At 39.7% G+C, this 26,044-nt stretch overlaps 1 protein-coding gene across 23 annotated transcripts in view; it reads right to left on the bottom strand.

Moving 5' to 3' along the window:
- Nucleotides 1–26,044, bottom strand: part of MPDZ (multiple PDZ domain crumbs cell polarity complex component) — a 125,427-nt gene that overhangs the window by 88,477 nt on the left and 10,906 nt on the right. For all 23 annotated transcript variants that reach the window (XM_067464380.1, XM_067464386.1, XM_067464390.1 and 20 more), the window contains exons 2-7: nt 20,392–20,463; nt 18,375–18,541; nt 6,380–6,610; nt 5,351–5,490; nt 3,112–3,325; nt 797–925 (exon numbers count right to left, since the gene is read on the bottom strand). In XM_067464380.1, the coding sequence (XP_067320481.1) occupies nt 797–925; nt 3,112–3,325; nt 5,351–5,490; nt 6,380–6,610; nt 18,375–18,541; nt 20,392–20,407 (897 nt within the window). In that variant the 5' untranslated portion in view covers nt 20,408–20,463. The remainder of the gene's footprint in view (nt 1–796; nt 926–3,111; nt 3,326–5,350; nt 5,491–6,379; nt 6,611–18,374; nt 18,542–20,391; nt 20,464–26,044) is intronic.

Raw genomic sequence — 26,044 nt, 5'->3', positions numbered from 1 at the left:
CCTGCATCTTAGCAAGAGATTATTATTATTAAAGGATAGTGACATAATACTGTGTGCATTACTTGTTTATTTATTAGCAACGGGGTTATGTTATAACATTAAGGTAGTAAAACAGAACATATGAAAAACTACTAGCCATGATACCACCCTCATGCAGTAAAGGCCCTTGGAACAAGCTCCTTAATGCAATAAGAGACATGTATTGCACGTAGCATCATGCTCAAACCAGCCTGCAGAGAGCAACCAAAAGTAGGAGCAAACTCCATGCCTGCAAGGTTAAATCTCACTGTATTATGAGGAACAGCAGAATGTCTCAGGCTCATAATAGCAAAGATAAGCTATATCTATAAATATTATACTGAGTGTCTGCATGCACATATAGATAGTCCACAATCTGAAACAGCATTTCTCTCTTCCTTCAACCCTCTTTTCTTGCCAGGCAATTCAAATCAATAGGATAAAACTGCCACTAAAAAGACAGGATATGTTAAATATTTCTTAGGAAATATGTATCCCTAATTAAATATTTCTTAGGAAATATGTATCCCTAATTATCAATGTTGAATGTCTGCCACACTGAGTCAGGCTAGGGTTTTTATAGATTGGAGTGCTACCTTCTGGTCTATGATGAGGTATATATATATACTACGATGAAGAAAACTTTCCCTTAAAAAACAAACAAGCACACCCCTTTTTATCCCAAGAAGAAAGATTTCTTAAATGATAATACTTCTATTGCAAATCTGTAACACTTCATGCTATAAACAAGAACAGGAATATGGTAGGGTATGTGTACCTGATCAGCTATTCCTCCTGGAAGAATGGTTTTAACGATTACTCCAGTTGATTTTCCACCCACTATCCCAAATCCCAGACCTGACCCATCATTCACCAACTCAATTGTCTCAACATGTTGCCAATGAACCTGCAAAGATAGACAGTACATTAAATTCATCAAAAAATACTAAAAGAGAGGAAGCAATTATGTTGTTTCCAGTGCCGAAAAACCAAGGTAGCCAGCCAGCCCTGTCAAATATTGTGATCTGAAACACCAGAAACAATATAATTTTGCAACCAAAAGATGTGAAATCATTTACCCTTGAATGGCTTGTAGACAAGGCAAGAAGGGGGAAAATCTTCCCACCACTGCATAACACCCCCCCCCCCCAGATTCAGTGCATAACCCACCAGTATAATTGTTCTTTCTAAAACATGGATGTATAAAGTGAATATAATTTATTACGAACCAAGAAATACACCATCCAGTGTAACACAGAACCAAACATTTTGTTTGCCCAAAGAACCATCATTTAGTAAGGAACAGCATGTCCAGTTAGGAATCTTGGGGCCTGTGATGGATCAGATTCATTGACAAAGGATAGAAATGCTCTGCCAAATATATAATGTTGAGTTGTGTTGAAAGCATGTTGTCACAACATCCCACAAAAAAGAGGTATAGCATAGAATGAAGTGAAAACCTTGGCAAGCCAATCACTTCCTTCAAAATGCTGTGAAGTGGAGCCTCTGTGGCATATAGCCTAGAGACTTGTCTGTTAAAAATATTAAATAGGAAAAAATGAAACAGCCAGGGAAGTTAGAGACAGGGTAAAGAACTGAATAGGTTTGGGGAGCTGGGGATGTGGAAATAATTCAGGGTTTTCATTCATAATATAATTTTTGTGTTGTTTTTCTGTGCTTTCAAGTTCCTTCTGACTTATGGTGACCTCTAAGCAAGTCTTTATTGACATAATTTGTTCAGAAAAGGTTTGCCCTTTACCTCTCTCTGAGGCTGTTTTTTTTTTTTTTTTTTTCATGTCAGGAGCAACTTGAGAAACTGCAGTCCTGCTGGCACAAAGGTTTAACCCACTGCACCACCAGGGCCTCCTAGGCTGAGGGAGTGTGACTTGGCCAGTGAGTTTTCATGGCCAAGCAAGGAGTCAAACCCTCATCTCCGAGTGCCCTATCTAATGATCAAGTCATTATACTGCATTGACTCTCACAATAAATGTTACTAGTTTTATTTTCTACAACTGTATCCAACTATTCACATTTAAGAACTAAAGGGAAAGACTGGCCATGCTTTGCCACACTGAGCCCACGTATCAACACAACCAGTTGTCAAGCATAATCAAGTCAAGTCAACTTTATTTATACCCTGTCCCATCTCCCCTTGGGGACTCGGGGCAAAGTATAGAGGTCTCCTTGCGGTCTGAGTACCAGATCCAGGGACGGATCCTTAGGGTCAAAGGTCAAGATGAGCTCCACGATTGGAACTGTGGGAGCAACCTGGAGAGGGTCCCATACCCACATGGTGTAGGACCCTTGGACTACAAGAGAATTTTTCAGAAACATGTGGATGATTTGGACACATATTGTAGCAATTAGATACATTTTTTCCTTCTTTCTAAACAGAGATTGATCAGATGATCATCAGTTCACCTTTATCCTGTCTGCACAGCAAGTATGAGTATGGTGAATGTCATTGTCTATGTGAGCTGATACTGATGTAGGAAGACTGATGATGGCATACAAACTGAATTCATATCTGCTTTTCTCTGAGGAGCAAATCACTCCATGTAGATCATCATTGTCTTTCCCAAATTACAGAAATTCTCCATGTAGATCAATGGTTGTAAACTGGCTAGGATTTCTGGGAGTTGTAGGCCAAAAACATCTGAGGACCCCAGGTTGAGAACCACTAATGTAGATCATCATCAGCATCAGTATCAGTATGGAGTGGCACTAAACCACATGGCAAACCCTTTCCACAAATAACCCCTATCATTAATTGCCCCACACACCTCACAAAACTACAATTCATCTTGTAAAAACCCACACTGCTTTAAGTACATAAAATGATCCCAACTGTGCACACACATTTTCTAGTGGTCTGAAAGACAAAAACGTAAGCGTGGAAAACTTCTTTTTCCAATGCAACCCTTTGCTGCTGTCTGCTTAATATCCATGGAGAGCGTATAGCAGGTAGCTCTGCCTTGAGGACAAGCACAACTGACCCATGAAAGTCCAGAGAAGGGCATCCAATCAGCAACCATGCATGAGTTAAGAGAAAAGAAGGCACAGTCTTTTTCACAATGCATTTGATTTACTCACCGGATTGGAATGGGCTGAGATTGTACTAGCAGCTGATGGAGATCGAGAAATTATAGGACTGATGAGCTGAGGCAAAGAACCCCTAGCAACAACCAGCTGAACAATATCTTTTGCTTGCTGCAAGATGCCAATAGCCTGTTGATGTGTAATTGTCTGATCAAGAGCTTGCCCGTTAATAGCAAGGATTTGATCTGCTTCCTGCAGTCTTCCATCTCTATTATAGGCATATGAAGAATAAAAAAAACAACAAAGTAAGTGTTGCTACCAAATATTACAACCTTTTTTGACAATTTTCCCAAAATAGTTTCTTATAATCCTGTTCTTCTATTTCTACCAACTTTTTTTAATCTTTCCCTGCAGTTTTGCTGTGAGCAGCTATCTTGGCACCCTGGTGATCAACTCCCTTTGAAGCTAATCCTACTGCTGCACTCTCCTAGCTTCACCCCACAGCTAGCGCTTTCCTTCTGCACCCCCATGCGAGACTAAGCATATTACATGTTGGTTGCTTCCAGCTCTCCCTGCTATAGCCTGGGAACTTCATTCTTGACTTTGAGCTGGCTGCTTAACAGACCAAGAGTTCTACTTGGTTCACACTATAAGTGCTGAATATTCATCAATCCACACACTTTACCTACTAGATGCTTCCATTAAAATCTTTAGGGGTAGGTGGGAGGATTAATTTTCTTTCTCATAGTAAAAGAGAACAACCTACATTTTAAAAAAGAATATAGATTTTGTATTTTTTTAATAAATTCATATTCTATTTAAGAATGCATTTTATGAAACCACACAATTTTCACTAAAGTTGTGATCCTAAAAAGCTTAAAACTCTATCACTCTATCTTCAGTTTCTTAACTGTGTAGAACACAGACAGAACAAAGTAAAAAAGGGTTAAGCTCTTTAAGTCATCAAATTGCTTTAAAAATGAATAAAGTGCAAGGGAAAAGAAGGGAGTGATCTCAGTGCTCTGAGGCAGACTGCAATGGCAATGGCGATATCCATAAACTTTTCCCTATGTTGACAAAAAGAAGATGGCAGCACTGGCCCGAGTGGACAGTGGATTGATATGAATCAGAGCCACTCATGCTGTCTACACTCTGCCTAAAGCACAGGGCTGCCCCAGAGTTTCATCAAAACTAAAAAGGATTCTCCCACTTTCCTTAGTGTGGGGCTAATAGGTTCAACTTAGTTTATCCAGCCTTAAGGTCCAGATGTCCCTAGCCATTTCATAGATCAGGGCTTCTTAAATTATTACAGCCCACAAACCCTTTCTACCTGAATTTTTTTTTCAACCGCTGGTAAAAGAAGTATAAAAATTAAATATTTAACTAAATCAGCATTTGCAAGACCTGATAAACAGGCAGATTTCAAGCATTTTATTTTTGCAGAGTCCACTCTTGCTGTAAGTTGCTGCTTACAGATTCATGTAAACGTCTAGGTGGCATTCAGAAACCTTTCACTGTTACCAAATTTTTCCCAATTCCGGCATGAAGCTATGCGGATCCTATTTGGGGTTCGGCCCCACAGTTTAAGAACCAGTGATATAGATATCCAGCACTGTAGACAAGCCCAAAGGAAGGGTTTTTGGGCCGTTTTAGACAAGCCTGAAGAGAGGGGCAGGGAAGCTCTCTGGGACAAGGATATACAATGATAGCACACAATTGTAACAGTGAGAAAGAGAATGAAAAAGGAGAGGAGGAGAGGGAGGCAGAGGGAAATATTAGGAATAAGTATGACTTAAATAGAATTTAGAGATACAAGTAATCTGTTCATAGCAGTCCAAAGAGTTTTTTTCTAATATAAAAGAATGCTTCAGGTAATTGCTAAAACATTCAAATGATGTTAACTGATTCAGAAACAAAAACTTTAAAAAATCTCTTGAAAGAATTTTTATAATAGTTAAAGTGAGCAAAATATGAAAAAAAATGGACCTTCAAAAGTTTCTCAAAATATGTTCCACTTTTAGTACAGTCATGATCTGTCTTTACATATATTGGCATCCAGCAGCCCAGTTACTCCAAAGGAAAATGGAAACATGTATGAATTAATGAAAGGAATAACAAATAGTTGGACAAGAGCTTTGTAACAGAAAAGGGAATCTTTGTTTTAAACAACTGCAATTCAAAACATTTGCTACTACTTCTGAATAACAGCTACATTTCTCTTTTAAGTTATTTTCGTCCACTATATGTGTGTGTGTGTGTGTGAATACATAAATAAAAACTCTGAAAGTCCTACCTTTGTGCCACACTTCCGTCTTGGATCTCCTGCACAAATATACCCAGCTCTCCTCTGTATTCACTCTTCAGACCAACCACACTAAATCCCAGGCCACCATTTGAAGGCTTTACAAGTTCTATAGTTTCAACAAGGCGCCCCTGTTTGCAAACACAATGAATCAAATATAAAATAAATTCAGGAACAAAAGATTTTAAGGTTCATGTAGTTTATAACTAGTAAAATGAATTAACAAATTATGAGATCTAGATTTAAGGATACATTAACAGAAATCCAGCAATGATATACGACCCATCCCCAAACCCTCTATGCCAGTGGTTCTCAACCTGAGGTCCCCAGATGTTTTTGGCCTTCAACTCCCCTAAATTCTAACAGCTGGTAAACTGGCTGGGATTTCTGGGAGTTGTAGGCCAAAAACATCTGGAGACCCCAGGTTGAGAACCACTGCTCTATGCTGCCTGAAAACTTGCTCTGGTGCGTTTTCCAGTCCACATGTTTTTGATGGTGAACAAAGGTATGCTGAAGGGGATGAGGTCGAACAGTCCTCCTGGTTCCATAGTCAGAAGAAGTTCCAACAGTCGGAAAACCTTGACTGGATCCCACCCAAAACAGATAAACAGCAAATAAACTCAATAATAACGCAGCAACATGTGAGATCCATACAAAGAAGCAATGTGGACCTTGCACAGATTCAAGCGCCGGTCTCCTTTTTTCACAAGCATTTGTGTAATGATCATATTCGTCAATTTCTGTTCCCTTTCAATTTCAGAACTAAAACATTTAGCATCTGATCATAGTTAATACTTAACTTTCATTTTGGGCTTGGTTAGAAATGGGTTTTGGATTAACTATGGCTAGCATTAACGATTAAGGAGACTCAGTTAACTCTAAATGTGCAAGGGAGAGAAAAACACCCAGGCAAAAGAAAATAGTAAGGCAACTGAAAGGAGTCTGCAAAGACAGAGGATGCTCCCAATTATCTAACATCACGTCAGTGTCAAATTGTAATTTCAAATTATGGTTTCTTACCTGTGCCATATTTCTGATAAGTAATTCAAATTCATCACTGGTAAACTTTCCATTAATTTGAGGAGTGACTGATCGTATGCCTGCTCCCAACCCACTAGAAAGGCTACCATTTGACTGAGCCAACAGATAGGACTCATTCTGGAATGAAGAACCCACATTTGGGAGTGTAGAACCATGATGGGGAAGCTGCAAGATCTCTCCAGGCGAGGTGACCAAAGGTGCAACGTTGACCTAGAAATGGTGTGCAGTATTATTGATTTTGGATGTGACACGTTGGGAAAGAGACAGTTAAAACTGTAAGTCAAAATCAGGAATGGAGCTTAGCATGTTCTGAAACAATACATCGTCTAGATTTAAAATAAGAGTCAGAGTCACTAACCCTGTTTAAGAGCAAACTACAGAATCACTGTACAACAAATATTGTACATACTGATGGCACACAAGCCAGAGTTCATGAATTATTCTGTAGATGAAAAACTTACTGTAAATACTCATGTATAAGTCAACCTCATGCATAAGTCAGTAGCATGTTTTGGGATCATAATTATGAGTTTTAATATGGATAAGTCAAAGGTCATTCCACTGAGAGGAAAAAATGCCTGCACTGCCTTTGGAAGTCAGTAGATCTTTTGCCATTTTATTCAGGAAAGGGGATGGCTCTTTTTTTTCTTTTTGATAAAAATGATGCTACAGTATTAACTCCTATAAAATGAACCTTAAAGAAACATTTAACCCCTCTCTACTCTACTGGTGCTTATGTGAGAAGAAGCACCAAAGAATCACTGCTACCATTTTCCTGCTCAGACATTTAAAAAAAAAAAAGCTGGAAGTGGCACTGCAGCAGAGAGATGGGGGGGGGGGTATCAAAGCTTATTTTAGGTTCTCACAAGATATACTTGTATTTCATCACTCTGCTCAGAGAAGGAGATGGTTCCTTTGTTGATAAGAAAAAACTACTTGCATTGACCCAAGGAAAAGACCACTCAGGTTTTGGGGGGTTTTAGCTAAAAATTCTAGCTGTAGATACACTGATTATCTACAGCAGGGGTCCTCAAACTATGGCCCGGGGGCCGGATGCGGCCCTCCAAGGTCATTTACCCGGCCCTCACACAGGGTCAACCTAAGTCTGAAATTACTTGAAAACACATAACAACAACAACAATCCTATCTCATCAGCCAAAAGCAGGCCCACATTTCCCATTGAAATACTAATAAGTTTATATTTCTTAACATTGTTCCTCATTTTAATTATTGTATTGTTTTTAAGTGTTTTTTACACTACAAATAAGATATGTGCAGTGTGCATAGGAATTAATTTATGTTTTTTTTTTTTTTTTCAAATTATAATCCGGCCCTCCAACAGTTTGAGGGACTGTGACCTGGCCCTCTGTTTAAAAAGTTTGGGGACCCCTGATCTACAGCATCTGTAGATATCTTACATATTTCCCTTCAAAATAAAAGGTTCAGCCAGCACATATGGAAAATTCCTATCAATAAGAAATTATAAAAGTAGGTGACTTCCAAAGGCGGTGCAGGCATTTTTTCCTCTCAGTGGAATGACCTTTGACTTATCCATATTAAAACTCATAATTATGATCCCAAAACATGCTACTGACTTATACATATATCCATATATCACTGGGTTGCTGTGCATTTTTCGGCAGGCATCCTCAGAGTTTGAGGGGTCTGTTGGAAATTAAGTAAGTGAGGTTTATATATCTGTTGAACGCCCAGGGTGGGAAAAAGAGAAGCCACTGAAATCCACAAGCATGTGGACAATTTCAACAGAAAGGAGGAAACCATGAAAATGAATAAAATCTGGCTACCAGTATTAAAAAAAACTCTAAAATCGTGACAGTACATAAAGAGGAACACTCAAAAAGCTGGGGAATTTCAGAGAAGAATCACTCAGGGCCAACTAACTCCTCCCAACAAAGGATTCCCCCAGGCAGCAACGAGCCAGCAATGAGCCAGATTCAATGCTAATCAAGGAGGCAAAGTGCAACATTCACACGTGCCTCAAGCAGACATGAGTTCTCTCTCCCACCCTGGACATTCCACAGATAAACCTTACTTACCTAGTTTCCAACAAACCCCACAACCTCTAAGCATGCCTGTCATAGATGTGGGTGAAATGTCAGGAGAGAATGCTTCTGGAACATGGCCATACAGCCGGAAAAATGCACAGCAACCCACTGATTTCGGCCATAAAAGCCTTCGACAACTCATATATCAATTCTATATATTCACACTTTTAAAAACACAGCACTATTAATAAACCCATATACAAAACAGATCTACAGAAGTTGTTGTTGTTCATTCGTTCAGTCGTTTCCGACTCTTCGTGACCTCATGGACCAACCCACACCAGAGCTCCCTGTCAGCCGTCACCACCCCCAGCTCCTTCAAGGTCAAGCCTGTCACTTCAAGGATGCCATCCATCCATCTTGCCCTTGGTCGGCCCCTCTTCCTTTTTCCTTCTATTTTCCCCAGATTAATTGTCTTCTCTCTCCAGCAAAGGATCACCGCCTTGTCGGGGCGCTGGAGCTTGAGCACCTCAATGATGTCATGAGCGAAACCGTGAAGGGACACCCAAGACGGGACGGTTGTGGCAGAGAGGTCAGACCAAGCGTGATCCCTGGGGAAGGCAATGGCAAACCACTCCAGTATCCTTGCCAAGAAAACTAAATGGACCAGTACAACCAGAGATATGTCGGTATGCCATTGGAAGATGGGACTCCCAGGTCGGAAGATGGCCAAAATGCTACTGGGGAGGAGCAGAGGATAAGTTCAACTAGCCCCAGATGTGATGACGCAGCTAGCTCAAAGCCGAAAGGAAGGCTAGCGGCCGACGGTACTGGAGGCGAACGACGAATCCGATGCTCTAAAGATCAACACACCATAGGAACTTGGAATGTAAGATCTATGAGCCAGGGCAAATTGGATGTTGTTATTGGTGAGATGTCAAGACTAAAGATACATTCTGGGGGTCAGCGAACTGAAATGGACTGGAATGGGCCACTTCACATCAGATGACCACCAGATCTACTACTGTGGACAAGAGGAACATCGAAGAAATGGAGTAGCCTTCATAATTAATAAGAAATTCGCTAAAGCGATGCTTGGATACAACCCAAAAAATGACAGAATGATCTCAATTCGAGTGCAAGGAAAGCCTTTCAACATTACAGTGATCCAAATATACGCCCCAACCACAGCTGCTGAAGAAGCAGAAGTAGATCAGTTCTATGAGGATCTGCAGGACCTACTGGATAATACACCAAAAAGAGACATTATTTTCATCACAGGAGACTGGAATGCCAAGGTGGGAAGTCAAATGACAACAGGGATCACAGGCAAGCATGGTCTGGGAGAACAAAATGAAGCGGGACGCAGGCTGATAGAATTTTGCCAGGAAAACTCGCTGTGTATAACGAATACTCTCTTCCAACAACCTAAAAGGCGGCTTTACACATGGACCTCACCAGACGGTCAACACCGAAATCAGATTGACTACATCCTTTGCAGCCAAAGGTGGCGGACATCCATCCAGTCGGTGAAAACAAGACCTGGGGCTGACTGTAGCTCAGATTACGAACTTCTTATTGCCCAATTTAGAATAAAACTAAAGAGATCAGGGAAAATACACAGACCAGTTAGATATGATCTCACTAACATTCCTAGCGAATATACAGTGGAAGTGAAGAACAGATTTGAAGGACTAGATTTAGTAAACAGAGTCCCAGAAGAACTATGGACAGAAGTCCGAGACGACATTGTTCAGGAGGCGGCAACAAAGTACGTCCCAAAGAAAAAGAAAACCAAGAAGGCAAAATGGTTGTCTGCTGAGACACTGGAAGTAGCCCAAGAAAGGAGGAAAGCAAAATTAAACAGGGATAAGGGGAGATATGCCCAGTTAAATGCGAAATTCCAGAGGTTAGCCAGAAGAGATAAGGAACTATTTTTAAATAAGCAATGCATGGAAGTGGAAGAAGACAACAGAATAGGAAGGACAAGAGACCTCTTCCAGAAAATTAGAAACATTGGAGGTAAATTTCAGGCAAAAATTGGTATGATAAGAAACAAAGATGGCAGGGACCTAACAGAAGCTGAAGAGATCAAGAGAAGGTGGCGAGACTATACAGAAGATCTATATAGGAAGGATAATAATATCGAGGATAGCTTTGACGGTGTGGTGAATGAATTAGAACCAGACATCCTGAGGAGTGAGGTTGAATGGGCCTTAAGAAGCATTGCTAACAACAAGGCAGCAGGAGACGACGGGATCCCAGCTGAACTGTTTAAAATCTTAAAAGATGATGCTGTCAAGGTGATGCATGCCATTTGCCAGCAAATATGGAAAACATAAGAATGGCCATCAGACTGGAAAAAATCAACTTATATCCCCATACCAAAAAAGGGAAATGCGAAAGACTGCTCCAACTTCCGTACAGTGGCCCTTACTTCTCATGCCAGTAAGGTAATGCTCAAGATCCTGCAAGGAAGACTCCAGCAATACATGGAGCGAGAGTTGCCAGATGTTCAAGCTGGGTTTAGAAAAGGTAGAGGAACGAGAGACCAAATTGCCAATATCCGCTGGATAATGGAGAAAGGCAGGGAGTTTCAGAAAAACATCTACTTCTGCTTCATTGACTATTCTAAAGCCTTTGACTGTGTGGATCATAATAAATTGTGGCAAGTTCTTGGTGGGATGGGCATACCAAGCCACCTTGTCTCTCTCCTGAGGAATCTGTACAAGGACCAAGTAGCAACAGTCAGAACTGACCACGGAACAACAGACTGGTTCAAGATTGGGAAAGGCGTACGGCAAGGCTGCATCCTCTCACCCAACCTTTTTAACTTGTATGCAGAACACATCATGCGATGTGCGGGGCTGGATGAATGCAAAGCTGGGGTGAAAATTGCTGGAAGAAACATTAACAACCTCAGATATGCAGATGACACCACTCTGATGGCCGAAAGCGAGGAGGAGTTGAGGAGCCTTTTAATCAAGGTGAAAGAAGAAAGCGCAAAAGCCGGGTTGCAGCTAAACGTCAAAAAAAAAACCAAGATTATGGCAACAAGAATGATTGACAACTGGAAAATAGAGGGAGAAACCGTGGAGGCCGTGACAGACTTTGTATTTCTAGGTGCAAAGATTACTGCAGATGCAGACTGTGGCCAGGAAATCAGAAGACGCTTACTTCATGGGAGGAGAGCAATGTCCAGTCTCGATAAAATAGTAAAGAGTAGAGACATCAGACTGGCAACAAAGATCCGCCTAGTCAAAGCCATGGTCTTCCCTGTAGTAACCTACGGATGTGAGAGCTGGACCTTAGGGAAGGCTGAGCGAAGGAAGATCGATACTTTTGAGCTGTGGTGTTGGAGGAAAGTTCTGAGAGTGCCTTGGACTGCGAGAAGATCCAACCAGTCCATCCTCCAGGAAATAAAGCCTGACTGCTCACTGGAGGGAAAGATACTAGAGACAAAGTTGAAGTACTTTGGCCACATCATGAGGAGACAGGAAAGCCTAGAGAAGACAATTATGCTGGGGAAAGTGGAAGGCAAAAGGAAGAGGGGCCGACCAAGGGCAAGATGGATGGATGGCATCCTTGAAGTGACTGGACTGACCTTGAGGGAGCTGGGGGTGGTAACGGCCGACAGGGAGCTCTGGCGTGGGCTGGTCCATGAGGTCACGAAGAGTCGGAGACGACTGAACGAATGAACAACAACAATTGTCTTCTCTAAGCTTTCTTTTCTTCTCAGAAGTAAGAGAATGAAATTTCAAAGTTACTGGATTATTCCTGTGACTTGAGGAACAAAATGTTCAAGACAGATCTTAAGATATATCAAATAAGTGACTGGAATAGGTTCATTCTCCAAGGGGAAGGAAGTTGTTTTAGTTTCCTTCCCTACTGGAGACAGAATTTCAATCAAAATATCATAATGTTCTCTTAGGAACTGCCTTTCCAAAATAATAAAAGAGGGTTCCCATTTCTTATGGGACAACATAGCGTGCTTCTGCTAATGCAAGAAGAGAAAGTGAGCAAGAAATAAAATCTACCTTGCTATTCCTTAAAATATGAAGTATCAAGGGAGGGTATGGCTCTAAATCATTTTTAGAAGAGAAGGATGAAAAAAGAATCTTAATTCACATAACTCTAGTTCAAGATTGTAAGACTTAAGATGTTTTTTAAAGGCTTTAGTATGGACTGTGTCAGACTTTTGATGTATTATTGACTATTAACTCATCTACAGTAATTGATAGTGGCACTCCACTGTAATGATCTTCATTTTTAAAGCTAATTAAAGAAATCGAGTTGCATGTTCAAAGGGGATTAGTTTAATGCAAAAAGACTATGTCAGACAAAGTGGCTTCTGGCCCCAGCACAAATGCTGCGGTGGCGGAGAAAAGAATGAAACTCATCTGCCCCTATAAAATAAGTTTGTCTGGCTTGAATATATGGAAAATACGATAGCTGTTGCACCTCCACTGTATAATAAATATGTCAATAATTTCACAGTGAAGACAACTGAACAACTTCATCTCATGAACAGTAGCATCTCTAAAATTACATGTTTGGTGTGTCATTCCTTTCTTCAGCACTTACTCATTTTAAAGGAACTTTAATACTGGCTGTCCTATTATTTACAGTTGCTCTGGGCTGAAAATGTCACATTTATAGAAAATGTAGACTATGAGGAAATGTTTTTGAGCAAAAATTAAAATATAAAATGATTATTTTACAACAAAATCTAAATTTATTTTACAGCTATAACAATATGAAATGATTCTTCATTGCTTACTTAGCAAACAAAACTATTTGGCATATACGGAGCCTCTCAACAATTCTCAGTCAATAAACTCCCTCCCTGCCAACTGCTTGTCACATGAAGATGGTGACAGACACTATGGACAGAAACACATCTTAGATTTCAATGTCGCACAGATTTTATGATTTTTTTTAAATTTTGTAGACTACGTTATATATAAATGTACATACTAAGTCGTTCCTGGAAACTTAAAAGAGTAAAACCTTGTTTAAAAAACAAATCATTCATTTCCTAAAAAAATATGCCCCTATGTTTACCAGGATTTTTTTCCCAGTATATTGCCAGAAGTTTCTATTTTTCCATTGGAACTGAAAGTTGAAAATGGATTTCCGTCTATATTTCCACACCTTCTTTGCACCATCATATCTGTATTCTGGACCTAATCAGATATGTTCTAACTCTCTAATTTCTTCCCACAACCAATGCCAAATAGTCCATAAAGCGTCCACAAATAATCTTTATCTACAACACTGTTTTACCTCCAGCTAGTAATACTGTACAATGCTTTAATTAAGAAATGTTGAAGTTCAAGAGTGAGGTCCTAGCTCTGCCTTCTCCTCTCCTCTGCTTCACTTCCCCCTTGTTTATAGGTTTCCCCAATAGTGTAGATAACTTCCTCTCTATTAGTTTTGGGTTGAGCTTAAAATCTCCCCAGAGCCCAGCCTTAGTTGGTTTATTCCATTTCCCTGTATAGAGCTCTCTTGCTGGACTCCTCCTTTTTCTACTATCACTAGAGGTTTGGGCATTGTCTGGTGATCCTATGTCAAGCAATCCAAAAACAGGCATTCTTAGCACCTGCATTTAGCAGTATTATTATACCAGTAGTCCAAAGGACAACAGAAGCTTTTGGCCAGCATAAGCTTCACAGGAGAGAAGATTAAGACAGTTTGCAAGAAACAACTTATAATCCATCGCTTTACACCAGAGGCAAAAGACTTTCAAAGATTCCAGAAAGATGACTGCAACCAGCAAAATCTCCTTTTGTAACATATTGTTTTAAATTATCCTATAATAGGCCCAGGTGAAGTTAACCATTTATTCATCTTGCTTTTGTTTATTTTTTCATCCTGCCTAAAGTGCATCTGTCTGCTAAGGGTCTTAATCTTAACAGAAGGTATACAGATAGCCCCCGAGTAAAGCCAGACAATATAATTTTCCCAAAGGCTCGGGCATGCCATCACAACAAGAAAAGGTTGGTTAACCAAGTTGAACTGTTCCCTAAGGGCTCTGTGGAGCACACTTTGAAAACTGCTGATTTGAAGCATGAATGAAAAATGAATGGTTATTACCCCACATCTCCAAACATTCTCACCATTGCCTATGTTGCTAGGTCTGATGGGAGTTACAGTCTAACAGTTTATGGAGAATTTTTGATTTAAGCCTGCATCCTCCAGTAAAACCAGTCAAATGAACTCTCCTTTATCTGGAAAGCATACTCCATATATCTGCCCCACCCCCAATAGAATTTTCTCTAGGATTGAAAGCTAGGATTGAAAATTGGCTACCAACCAAAGAAAGCAGGAATTGTTATATCTCAATGCAATCCCTAATCTAGACTCTATCAAAAAATCTCACAACTATTTCAACAGCAAAAAAAGTGAAGCTAAGGATGTGGAAGTGAAGACAGGCTTGCTTCTTACAATACAATCAGTACTTTTCCAGCCTGTAAAAATCTATCTTCTAACTTGTAAGGAAAAAATATTTCAAGAATGTGGCCCAGCCAAGGGAAGGGATTTTTCTCATTAGCACAGCTTTGAGCTATTCTGAAGGAGGAGGGGGAAACAAACACTGATAGCATAAAGGCTGCCAGCTCCAAGTGATTAATGTTTAAATATTTAAATAATTCAAATTACAAACAAAAATCAAATTAAGACTTCAGAAGTTCATCCTATCACAAGAGCAGGATTTATTTATTTTTATTTATTGCTTTTTGGTTGCCTTATCTTCAAGCGCCTGGCTTTTGCTGTAGCATCAAGAGTTGGAAAGTGGACAGCCAATAAAGAGTGGCAATGTTCAGAGGGGAAAAACAAATGTGTGCTTGCTTTTAGCATGCTAGGATGCAAATGAGCACTGAAAGCAGGGTACCATTTTCACACTCTCAGAAAGAAGATTGGTTCAGTTGAGTTTCAACTTGATAGCTGCTGGGATTTTGCTCCTGTTTACCTGCTCATTTTGCAATTTAAAACTCTCAAAATGAGCAAAAAAACCTTCGAGTTCTTTTTTATATATAAAAGGGGTTTACAAGACACCTATCAATAGGCATCTGAGCATAGGGGAAAACATTAATAGCATCAACAGCAAAGTCAACAATAGCTATATTAATCTTTTTCAGCCCTTTGGCATTCAAACAAGGGAATTCCATATCTCTCGAGCAGAATTCTTCCATGTGAAGCCTCAATAATACAAATGAAAAGAAAATAGAGAGCAGATAGCACAAACAAGCAAAAGAACTGCCATTGTAAAAAGAAGGGCCTAGAAGGGAATAATTAGCTTTAACTTAGATATGCAAAGATGTCATAGCCTGTAACCAAAAAAAGAAAGAACAGTGAAAGGTTTTAATGTTCTCACTTGCTCAAAATGGCTGAGATACCCAAAAGGGAAATTACAGTACATTTTGTCTAACAATTACTTGGTTCTCTGCTTAACTGTTTAACTGTTAGATCTAACTATATGTGTATACCAGGAGACGGCCTCTCTGACTTAGATACTGAAATATGCCTACTATACAAAACACACACACAAACATTCCGTACATGTCATTGAAGACACAAGGCATTTTAGTGATTCACAGTTCTTATTAGGAGTAAATTCCATTCTTTGCAAGGGTCAAGAGTTACATCTTTACTCAAAACGTTCCCAGAGGCATGTGTCACCCAGGGATCCCTTTTCACCCATCCTCACAATCAATGAAATATATTCTGCTCACAGTGGGAATTCTGCTCTGACCTACAAGAAGCACTGCCTGAACCTCAAGCAAAAACTGGGTGCTAGAAACAATATCATATGAAAGCTGACTGGCACAACCTGGGGATCGCAACCAGACACAGTGAAGACATCTGCCCTTGCGCTATGCTACTCTGCTATTGAGTATGCATGCCCGGAACACATCTCACCACGCTAAAACAGTGGATGTGGCTCTCAATGAGACATGCCGCATTATCACGGGGTGTCTGCGCCCTACACCACTGGAGAAATTAGACTGTCTAGCCGGTATCGCACCACCTGACATCCGCTGGGAAGTAGCAGCCAATGGTTAAAGGACCAAGGCAGTGACATCTCCAGCCCATCCCTTGTTTGGGTATCAACCAGCACGTCAATGACTTAAATCAAGAAATAGTTTTCTAAGATCTACAGAGACACTCGCTGGAACACCCCAGCAAGCAAGAGTCCAAAAGTGGCAGGCTCAAACCCAGAACCTCAATCAATGGCTGATACCAAATGAGAGACTCCCCCCTGGGCACACAGAAAACTGGGCGACTTGGAAGGTGCTGAACAGACTGCGCTCTGGCACCACAACCTTAAGAAATGGAGCTACAAAGTGGAATCCACGACATGCGAGTGTGGAGAAGAGTAAACTACAGGCCACCTGCTGCAATGCAACCTGAGCCCTGCTACATGCACAATGGAGGACCTTCTTGCAGCAACACCAGTGGCCAGCTACTGGTCAAAGGACATTTAATCAACTACCAAGCTTGCAAATTCTGTGTTTTGTCTGTTTGTTTGTTTTTGTTAAAAATGTAATACAAATGTCTGATTGCTGATGACACGATAAATAAATACAATGGGAATTCAAATGTAAAATGCTAAAACACCAGAATGAAATTCAACAAATGAAATCAAATAAAGTGTTACCTGTCAAGCAAACAAAGAAATAAAAATGAAGCAAAAACAAATATGTCATAATTGGAGGTTCCTGGGCTTAGGGGTCCAGGAACCTTCAAAATGTGAAAACCATAAAAACAAGAAACCTGACGGAATCGTTCACTGGGAATCTCTAAGTCCTTCAGCACAAACCTATGGTCAACTTTCACCAGTGTGTGACCACAGAGACATACTAAAAGACGTAAAGATCCCAAGGGTGAATGTTTTAATAAAATCTATGAATACTCAAATCCACAAAAGTCAAACTCATGAACATGGAGGGCCAGCTGTATATTAAAACTGAGTATTTCTTCAATTTCATCAATCTTTGGTATGAACATGCATGGAAGATGGGTCAAGTCTGTACACTGTACTCAAACAGGTTGACAACATGTAATCTGGGGTCCAAGTGGAAGCAGGCCCCCAAAGCTTTTTTCTGGTTCTTAATGCAGTCATAAATAGTGGTGATGCTGTCACAAATTCAAATGCATAATCAAAACTCAGAAGCATCTGGAAGGAGCCATTCTGAATTCAAAGCAGAAATTCAGAATTCTGTTTTTGTTTTGCTGATTTTGACTACAGAATATTCTGGATCTTTTTGTTTGTTGCACTGGCTTCCATTTGGACAAGCCGTGGTTTGTAAGCTAATATCTCAACCTATGGTTTGTGATACTGCTGGTTCATGGCCTATTATAAGCCATGTTCCATTAATCCATTCATTATGCCAAGCCAAGGTTAAACCACCTAAACCATAATTTGGTATAATTTTTGAACTGAGAATAAAAACATAACTTTATGACTGTTTATTCAAAAGCAATTCCTAATGTCTTCCATGGAATTTAGTCTTTAATAATCTGTTACAGATTCAGCTTTTGTCTGTCAATTTAAATCATGGACAACCAATATGAAAGATGATGACAATTACTATCCAGCAAAATCTAGAGGACTGCAGGTTTCCCATCTATGATTCTGTGATCTTTTCAAATGTATAGGGTATAATGTGACATACTAATTTACCATTTACCATTTACCAAAATAAGTTGATAAAAATAAAGTTATGTTTACTGCTATGAGTAGCAATAAGCTATACTACACACATATATTATTAAGCATACAGGTAACTGTACATATATAAGCTTTAAGGATACAAAATTTGCCTCCTTCCATTAAAGTCTTTAAATCTTACCATCAAACTTACCAGTTCCCTTTACTTGTCAATATCCATTTTGTGAACTACCAGAAATACACATAAAAGTCTTATCAACACTTCCCTTTGCTTCTCAAGGTGCTCCTGTCTTACCTGATCTCTTGATTGTGGAAGAGAAATTTGAAGGTTCAAGATTTGATTAAACAAGGGACTTTGCAACACTGACTTCAGTAAGCTCAACTTCTCTTCGTTTGAGGTATCACCTCTTTCACGTAACTTGGCTTGCAGACGTTCCACTGCCTGGAGGGCCCGATGTGTATCTGGAACAAAATCATTGTTACTTGATGCCCTTAATATGTACTTTTAAAGAGGGATGGCTACACACGGTTTATCAACTCCTCAAACTGGATGGAGTTACATTTATTTAAATATGAAAGGTGAGGAGCATTTTTTGAACATTAAAAGGATAACTGTATATAGTTTTCCAAAGTTTGTTACAGAACAAAGCAAGAATTCACATAACAATGGATTTGCATGACTGCTTCTTACCTTCAACCTACAGTGGACTGGTCTTCAGAATGGGCTTTGTTAAAGATAACAAGAAGAGTAACAACTTATTGACTGACTCTGGCCATGTTGTTGGCATTCTGTCTAAGCTAAATTCCCAACTGGCTGCACACCACGTGACATCTTATTTGCTACTTCACTTTTTTTACTTGCTTTGTATCTTAAGGCAAATCTAAATAGGAATGAAAACCCATATTCACCTTGAACTGGCTGCTGGATCATAGGTGTAGGAAAAATGGGATGGATGGTGATCATATCATTGCCATCACCACTTCCAACTGGCAACAGAGCTCCATGAAATCCCCTGGTCATTTTATATAACCTGTTCTAAGATCATCAGAGGCGCCCACACAACCAGGAAGCAGGTGGGAAGATTGGGTCCTTCCCAATTGGGCACATCTGCTAATGCTGGAAAGGTCACCTGTAATGGCCAAAAATTTACACAGAACTCTGTGGGTGGTTGGGAACTGTGATAGCAACATGGAAGGTGAGGTGATGGTCCAGCAGGGGTGATGTAGTCTCAGCCTGGCTGGACCATGTGACACCAAGCAGCACAGAAGCTGGCTTGGCAGGATGCAACTGGTGTCAACTTTACTAGCCACTGGATGTCTATGGCTAGTTTGCTCCAATAAGCCTGCTTTCACAGCCCATTTCTGCTTTGGTTGCCTGACTCAAATTGACTTTCTTGTAGCTAAGAGGGAGAGACCATGCTTTCTATGTAAATAGGTTCTGGAAATCCTTACATAAAGAACTCGCCTGGCTGAACTTGTAAATACCTTTATCTCAGACCTTGAAGAGTTATCCCGTTTAGAATAGATTCTAGAAGGCCAGTGACCTGTCTCAGTATGAGTCATCTTCATATTATAATTCGGTTATTATTAACACACAATTAAATCAATTAAAAATACATAACACATAAACGAATATAATAGAACATATACTACTAAAACATATCAGAAACAGCCAGTATATAATTTAAAAATCATAATTTAAATAAAATGGATAGGCCTGCTGAAAGAGACTGGTCTTAATGCTGTTTTAAATCCAGAATGTATTCAGCTGTTGAATCTTTTCTAGCAAATCTTTCCACAATCCAGGGTGGCTAAAAAAAAGGTCCTTTAGGGGCACATCTACACTGAACAATTCATGCAATTTGACACCATTTTCACTGCCATGACTCACTGATATGGAATCATAGGAACTGTAAAGAACAAGGTCTTTAGCCTTCTCTGCCAGAGTGGTGGTACCTCACCTTTCCGCTTTGTATAGAAACTAACAGAATCATGGCTTACCAACAGTCTTTGATGCAAAACCTCAACATGTCTCAGTTAAATGCTTACTGGTTAACAGCTCATGTATCATTCCTTACATCGGTTTTATTTGCAAACACAAATGAAACCTAGTTCAGTACAACATGGGAACAAGCTAAAATCCCATTTGGGCTTTGCATATGTATGATGTGCTTGCTGCAATTATAGTTGCACCTTTCACCAGTCTGTATAAGATGGTTTCCTATACAAACCCATGTCCCAGAATGTCATGCCAGCTCTCAACAGGATCTTGTTCTAAAGTATTTAAATCTGCTTCTATATTATATCCTTACCTATTGTTTCCAACATGGTTTCCACGTGCTTAATTCCCAGTTCACTAAACAGTTGTTAATATGAGGCGCTTCCTACAAATAAAGGAAAAAGGGAATAATATTAACTGCTATCACCTTAAAATATGGAGTTGGGGGAATCAAGATTACTTTTCAAGATTATACTTAAGTCTAATATTTCCAGCAGAATTTCTTTCAACTACAATGCTGTCATTTCTAATTTTTGCAGAAATGCATTATATATAAGCTATGTTGGCCCTTTGGTATTCTTTGGGGTTTGGTTCCTGGACCTCCCTGTGTAAAAGGAGAATAATATCATGCTAATTTATTGTATTACATTAATTTATTACCTATTAGATTAACTTTGATGTATTTTAATTTATTAATAATTAACAAAGTAATAATGTGCATATATTATTACATTATATTATACCACATTTAGCTGTGGTAGTGTTTTTATAATGCAAACAGAGTGGCAGAGGAGAAAGTATTAGGAAAGAAGACAGAAGCAAGGAGACTTATTATCACCATTGCTTTCCGACAAGGGTTTATTCGAATCATACCAGTTTCCATTTTTGGAAAGAAATAATAGAAGCAAGGCAAATAAAACAAAACGATAAATCTAAAGAAGTCCATAAAGTCCAATATGCATATCAAAACAAAGGTCAAACACTACCATAAATTTAAAAGGCTTGCTTTTTGTACCAGGAAGATCCTGGTGCAGAGCCTCAGATGATAAGGCTCTTAAGATTTAGTAACTCTGTTACCATCTCAACTATTTCACTGAAGACAGAGCATTCCATCAACTAGGAAACAGAAGTCTGCAACTTTTTACAGACAGCTGTGAGAACCTCTTGCGTTTGTCTATGTAACTTCCAACCAGAAGATTCCCTGTGTTTCATTAATGGGTACTCCCGCATTTCACAAATCCATTTTAGATAAATACCTTGGAAATTATAAGGCTTATAGCACTGGATTAACAAACACGCAATGCCAAAAATAGTAAGAGCAGTAATAGGCTTTACTGTGTAGTCGTTACTGCAGCAATGGCATTCCCCAAGGTTCCCTGGAATTAACATTGATATCCAGGCTCATAGGCTCCTTGGGTAGTTTTGATGCCACAGGGAAGCAGCCTTCCATCAGAATACAAGTTGGAAAGCTTTCTTTGTGGGATTGTTACATTGCCACATTCACAGTGACCAGTAAACAGAAGACTGGTAAGGTGTTCATGCACACAATAACAAAGACAATTGTCTCAGGCATCTTCTGTCTGCTGTTATGTACACAGCTCTCCTGCTCTAGTCACCAGTAAAACATCTTTTAAGAGACATTGTGATGACTAGAATGTAAGTAAAGTGTGCTATCCTATGCAACAGACTTGTGCAATTCGGCCAAAAAGGGTCCGTTTTCGGCTAACCCCTCTTTCTGTTTACCGGGAAATTAAATCGCAAGGAGTGTTGCCATTTTCATTCAGCAAAGATTCATTCCATCGGCTACAATGGGAAACTTTAAAGGCTCAATCCTCAGCCTTTTTAAGGCCTATCTGCAGTTTTAGACCCTATTTACAACTGCAGGTCTGCCAAGTTTCTGAACAATTCAACAATCTATTGATTTTTTAGAAGTATTTTAAGTTTTTACCACAACATTTTTAAAAATAAGACAAACCACAAGAGGATTCTGGGAATTGTAGCTACTTGTGTGACCATTATCAGTCAATCAGAGCATGGACAAAACCAGGCCTTTTATTGGCCGACAGAGAGAAAAACTTAAATTCCCATCATGATCCAAGAGAAATTCAAAGACTTTTGAATGCCCTTCCCATACAATTGCTGCAGGGAAAGCAAGTGCGCAGCAGCCCAGCCCCCCCCCCCCCCCCCCGAGGAGGAGCCAGTGAGAGATAAAAGGCTCTACAGTTAATCCTGTCTTCTCCAGGAACCCTCACGGCAGACCCCTGCCTCATATATATTGCAGACTTCATCCTCTCCAGTAGCCAATAAATCCGACTCTCTTGATCCGTTTTGGCTGGCTTTCTCCTCCCCGTTCTGTTTTTGGTGGATTATATGAAACAAACCAGCAAACATTACAAATCACTTTCAGTCAAACTGAGCCGGACCCAAGCCTACTATGCAACTATCAGAATAGTCTGATGCTTCACATGATTAGAGAATATGAGATGTGAAGCTATGGGTGAAGATGAGGGCACTGGCAACCCTGTAGGAAATCTGCACATCCATGAAATTTGTTCCAGTGTGCATCCATACCCTAGAATTAATGCTGCCTGACACCACTTTAACTACTATGGATCAATGTTATGGAATCCTGGGAATTGTAGTTTTACAAGGTCTTTAGCCTTCTCTGTCAAATAGTGCTGGTGCCTCACCAAACAACTCCCATGATTCCATACCATTGAAGAACAGTAAAGTGGTGTCAAACTACATTAATTCTAAAATGTAAGTGAAACCCCGGTCTCCAAATTTCTGGCATTGTTGTAACTTAAAACTTCAGTTAAGCTATTATAACAGCTTGGACACCTGAAGAAATGGGGCAGCTAAAGTTCCCAAGGGACTGCAAACACAGCAAATGTAAAAGCTCTTGGAGTGAACAATTTTCAATATGATTTTGCACTACAAGAAATGTGTAGACTAAAAGAAAAATTGACTGGGGGAAATCCTTATTTGGATAGATAACAGTAACATTGCTCAACTTCTGGAATATGCATATTTTGATAATTTAAATTTTGTCATGCAGTAAAAGCTCTCTTACTCCTGTTTTTCTTTTTAAAAAAGATGTTTTTAATTCTACAAATGTTGATAATGTAACCACAGAAGACAGGATAGACTGAGCATGTCTTCTAGAATAAGTGCCAGGACAGGGTTTTAAAGCGCTGTGTAGATCTTTGTTCATATTCACTAACCGAAGAGGCATAATTACACAAAAATACATAATGCATTTTTAAAAAGCAATCCGCCATCCCTACATGTAATACTGACAGAAACTTAAGAAGATCTTCTTAGTTGATCTCAAGTCAGGAAGCCTGGAAATTGCCTCACTAGCCCTCGATGGAATCCCTCCAAAGGCAGGCATTTATTTATTTATTTTGTTTCAACTGGTATTTTGAAGTAAACTGATCATGAGGCAAGAACTTTGAATAAAAGGATGTGTAGTTTTTACTTGTCATTGTTGTTGTACTTAAATGCTTATGGGTTGTTGTAGGTTTTTCTGGGCTATATGGCCATGTTCTGGAGGCAATTTTTCTCCTGACGTTTCGCCTGCATCTATGGCAGGCATCCTCAGAGGTAATGAGGTCTGTTGGAACTAGGAAAAATTGGTTTATATATCTGGGAATGACCAGGGTGAGACAAAGGACTTTTGTTTGCTGGGGCTAGCTGTGAATGTTTCAGCTGATCACCTTGATTTGCATTCAATGGGTTGGTAGCGCCTGGGGGGAATCTTTTGTTGAGGGTGATTTCATGTGCCTGTTTGTTTCCCCTCTGTTGTTTTTCTGCTGTAATTTTTGAGTTTTTTAATACTGGTAGCCAGATTTTGTTCATTTTCATGGTTTCCTCCTTTCTGTTGAAATTGTCCACATGCTTGTGGATTTTAATGGCTTCTCTGTGTAGTCTGACATGGTGGTTGTGCGAGTGGTCCAGCACTTCTGTGTTCTCAAATAATATGCTGTGTCCAGGTTGGTTCATCAGGTGCTCTGCTATGGCTGATTTCTCTGGTTGAAGTAGTCTCCAGTGCCTTTCATTTTCCTTGATGCGTGTCTGGGCGCTGCGTTTGGTGGTCCCTATGTAGACTTGTCCACAGCTGCATGGTACACGGTAGACTCCTGCAGAGGTGAGAGGATCCCTCTTGTCCTTTGCTGAACATAGCATTTGTTGGATTTTCTTGGTGGGTCTGTAAGTGGTTTGTATGTTGTGTTTCCTCATCAGTTTCCCTATGCGGTCAGTATGATGTATGGCAAGAACACTTTTCCTCTGGGTGGATCTTCATCTTTACTCTCGTGATTTGTTCTCGGTTTTGCAGCTCTTCTGATGTCTGAGGTGGAGTATCCATTGGCCTGTAGAGCCCAGTTTAGGTGGTTCAGTTCATCTTGGAGAAGGTGGGGTTCGCAGATTCTTTTTGCACAGTCTGCCAAGGCTTTAATTGTGCTTCTTTTTTGACTTGGGTGATGGTTGGAGTTTTTATGTAGATATCTATCCGTGTGTGTGGGTTTTCTGTAAACGGTGTGACCCAATTGTTGATCTGGTTTGCAGATGACTAGGACATCTAGAAAAGGCAGTCTTCCTTCATTTTCTTTTTCCATGGTGAATTGGATGTTTGGGTGGATGCTGTTCAGATGATGTTTGGGTGGATGCTGTTCAGACCTGTTGAGTTCTTCTTCTCCATGGCTCCAAATGGTGAAAGTGTCATCCACATATCTGAACCATATAATGGGCTTTTTGGTTGCTGTTTCAAGAGCTTGTTTTTCAAATTGTTCCATGTAGAAGTTAGCTATGACTGGGCTGAGAGGGCTCCCCATAGCTACTCCATCTTTCTGTTCATAGAACTCATTGTCCCACTGAAAGTAGCTGGTGGTGAGGCAATGGTGAAACAGAGCTGTGATGTCTTCTGGGAACCTCTGGTTGATGAGTGCCATGGTGTCTGCTACCGGGACCATGGTAAATAGAGATACCACATCGAAGCTGATCAGTTTGTCATTGGTATTTAGGTAGAAATGCTTATGTTTTTAAATTACTTTATATTACTTTTAGCTTTATTTACAGTTCTATGTATATATTTTAAGTTATGTTTTGCTAACATAATGGACTTTAACTTGTACAGATTGAGTATCCCTTACTTGGAATTCCAAAATACTCCAAAATCCAAAACTGTTTGAATAGGTGGCTGAGCTAGTGACACCTTTGTTTTCTGATGATTCAATGTACACACACTTTGTTTCATGCACAAAATTAAAATATTGTATAAAATTACCTTTGGGCTTTATGTATAATGTGTATAAGAAATGTAAATGAATTCTGTGTTTATGCTTGGGTTCCATCTCCAAGATATCTCATTATGTACATATATGTAAATATAGATCTGAAAAAAAAATCTGCAATCCAAAACATTTCTGGCATCAAGCATGCTGGAAAAAGAAAACTCAACCTGTACCTGTTTTAACTTGATAAGGAACCTTAAATCCAGACTGAGGAAAAGGTGGAAAATTAAAATAGTGATTATGATAATAATAATTGCAGATCACAAAAAAAGTTTACAAATTGAAAGCAGGTGGGTGAAGAGTATCAAAACATATATTTTTCAATGCATCAGACAACACTGTTCATGGGATATATCCTGTTCAGAGTTATGGTGAAAATATTTTCAAGACACAAAGTACACATCTGACCTTGCTACAACAGTTTCTGCATTAGAAAGGCGGGTTCCAAGGGAGGAGTATGATGTCCTGGTTTTGTCAATGTATTCAGATACATGTTCACATAAATATGCAAATGTACAGTAATCAGCAAATATAAACACACACACATATGCACACAATAATCAGTGATGATTTTAGACTGAGCCAGCATGGCGTAAAGGTTTGAGTGTGGGACTAGGACAGGATTCAAATTGCTGCTCAGCCATGGAAACACACTCAAGGCACTTCCAGACA

This window comes from Anolis sagrei, chromosome 2 (assembly GCF_037176765.1).
Source record: "Anolis sagrei isolate rAnoSag1 chromosome 2, rAnoSag1.mat, whole genome shotgun sequence".
In the NCBI taxonomy this organism is placed as follows: domain Eukaryota; kingdom Metazoa; phylum Chordata; class Lepidosauria; order Squamata; family Dactyloidae; genus Anolis; species Anolis sagrei.
The sequence above is the reverse complement of the archived record's forward strand: the minus strand, read 5'-3'. Positions and strand labels throughout refer to the sequence as shown.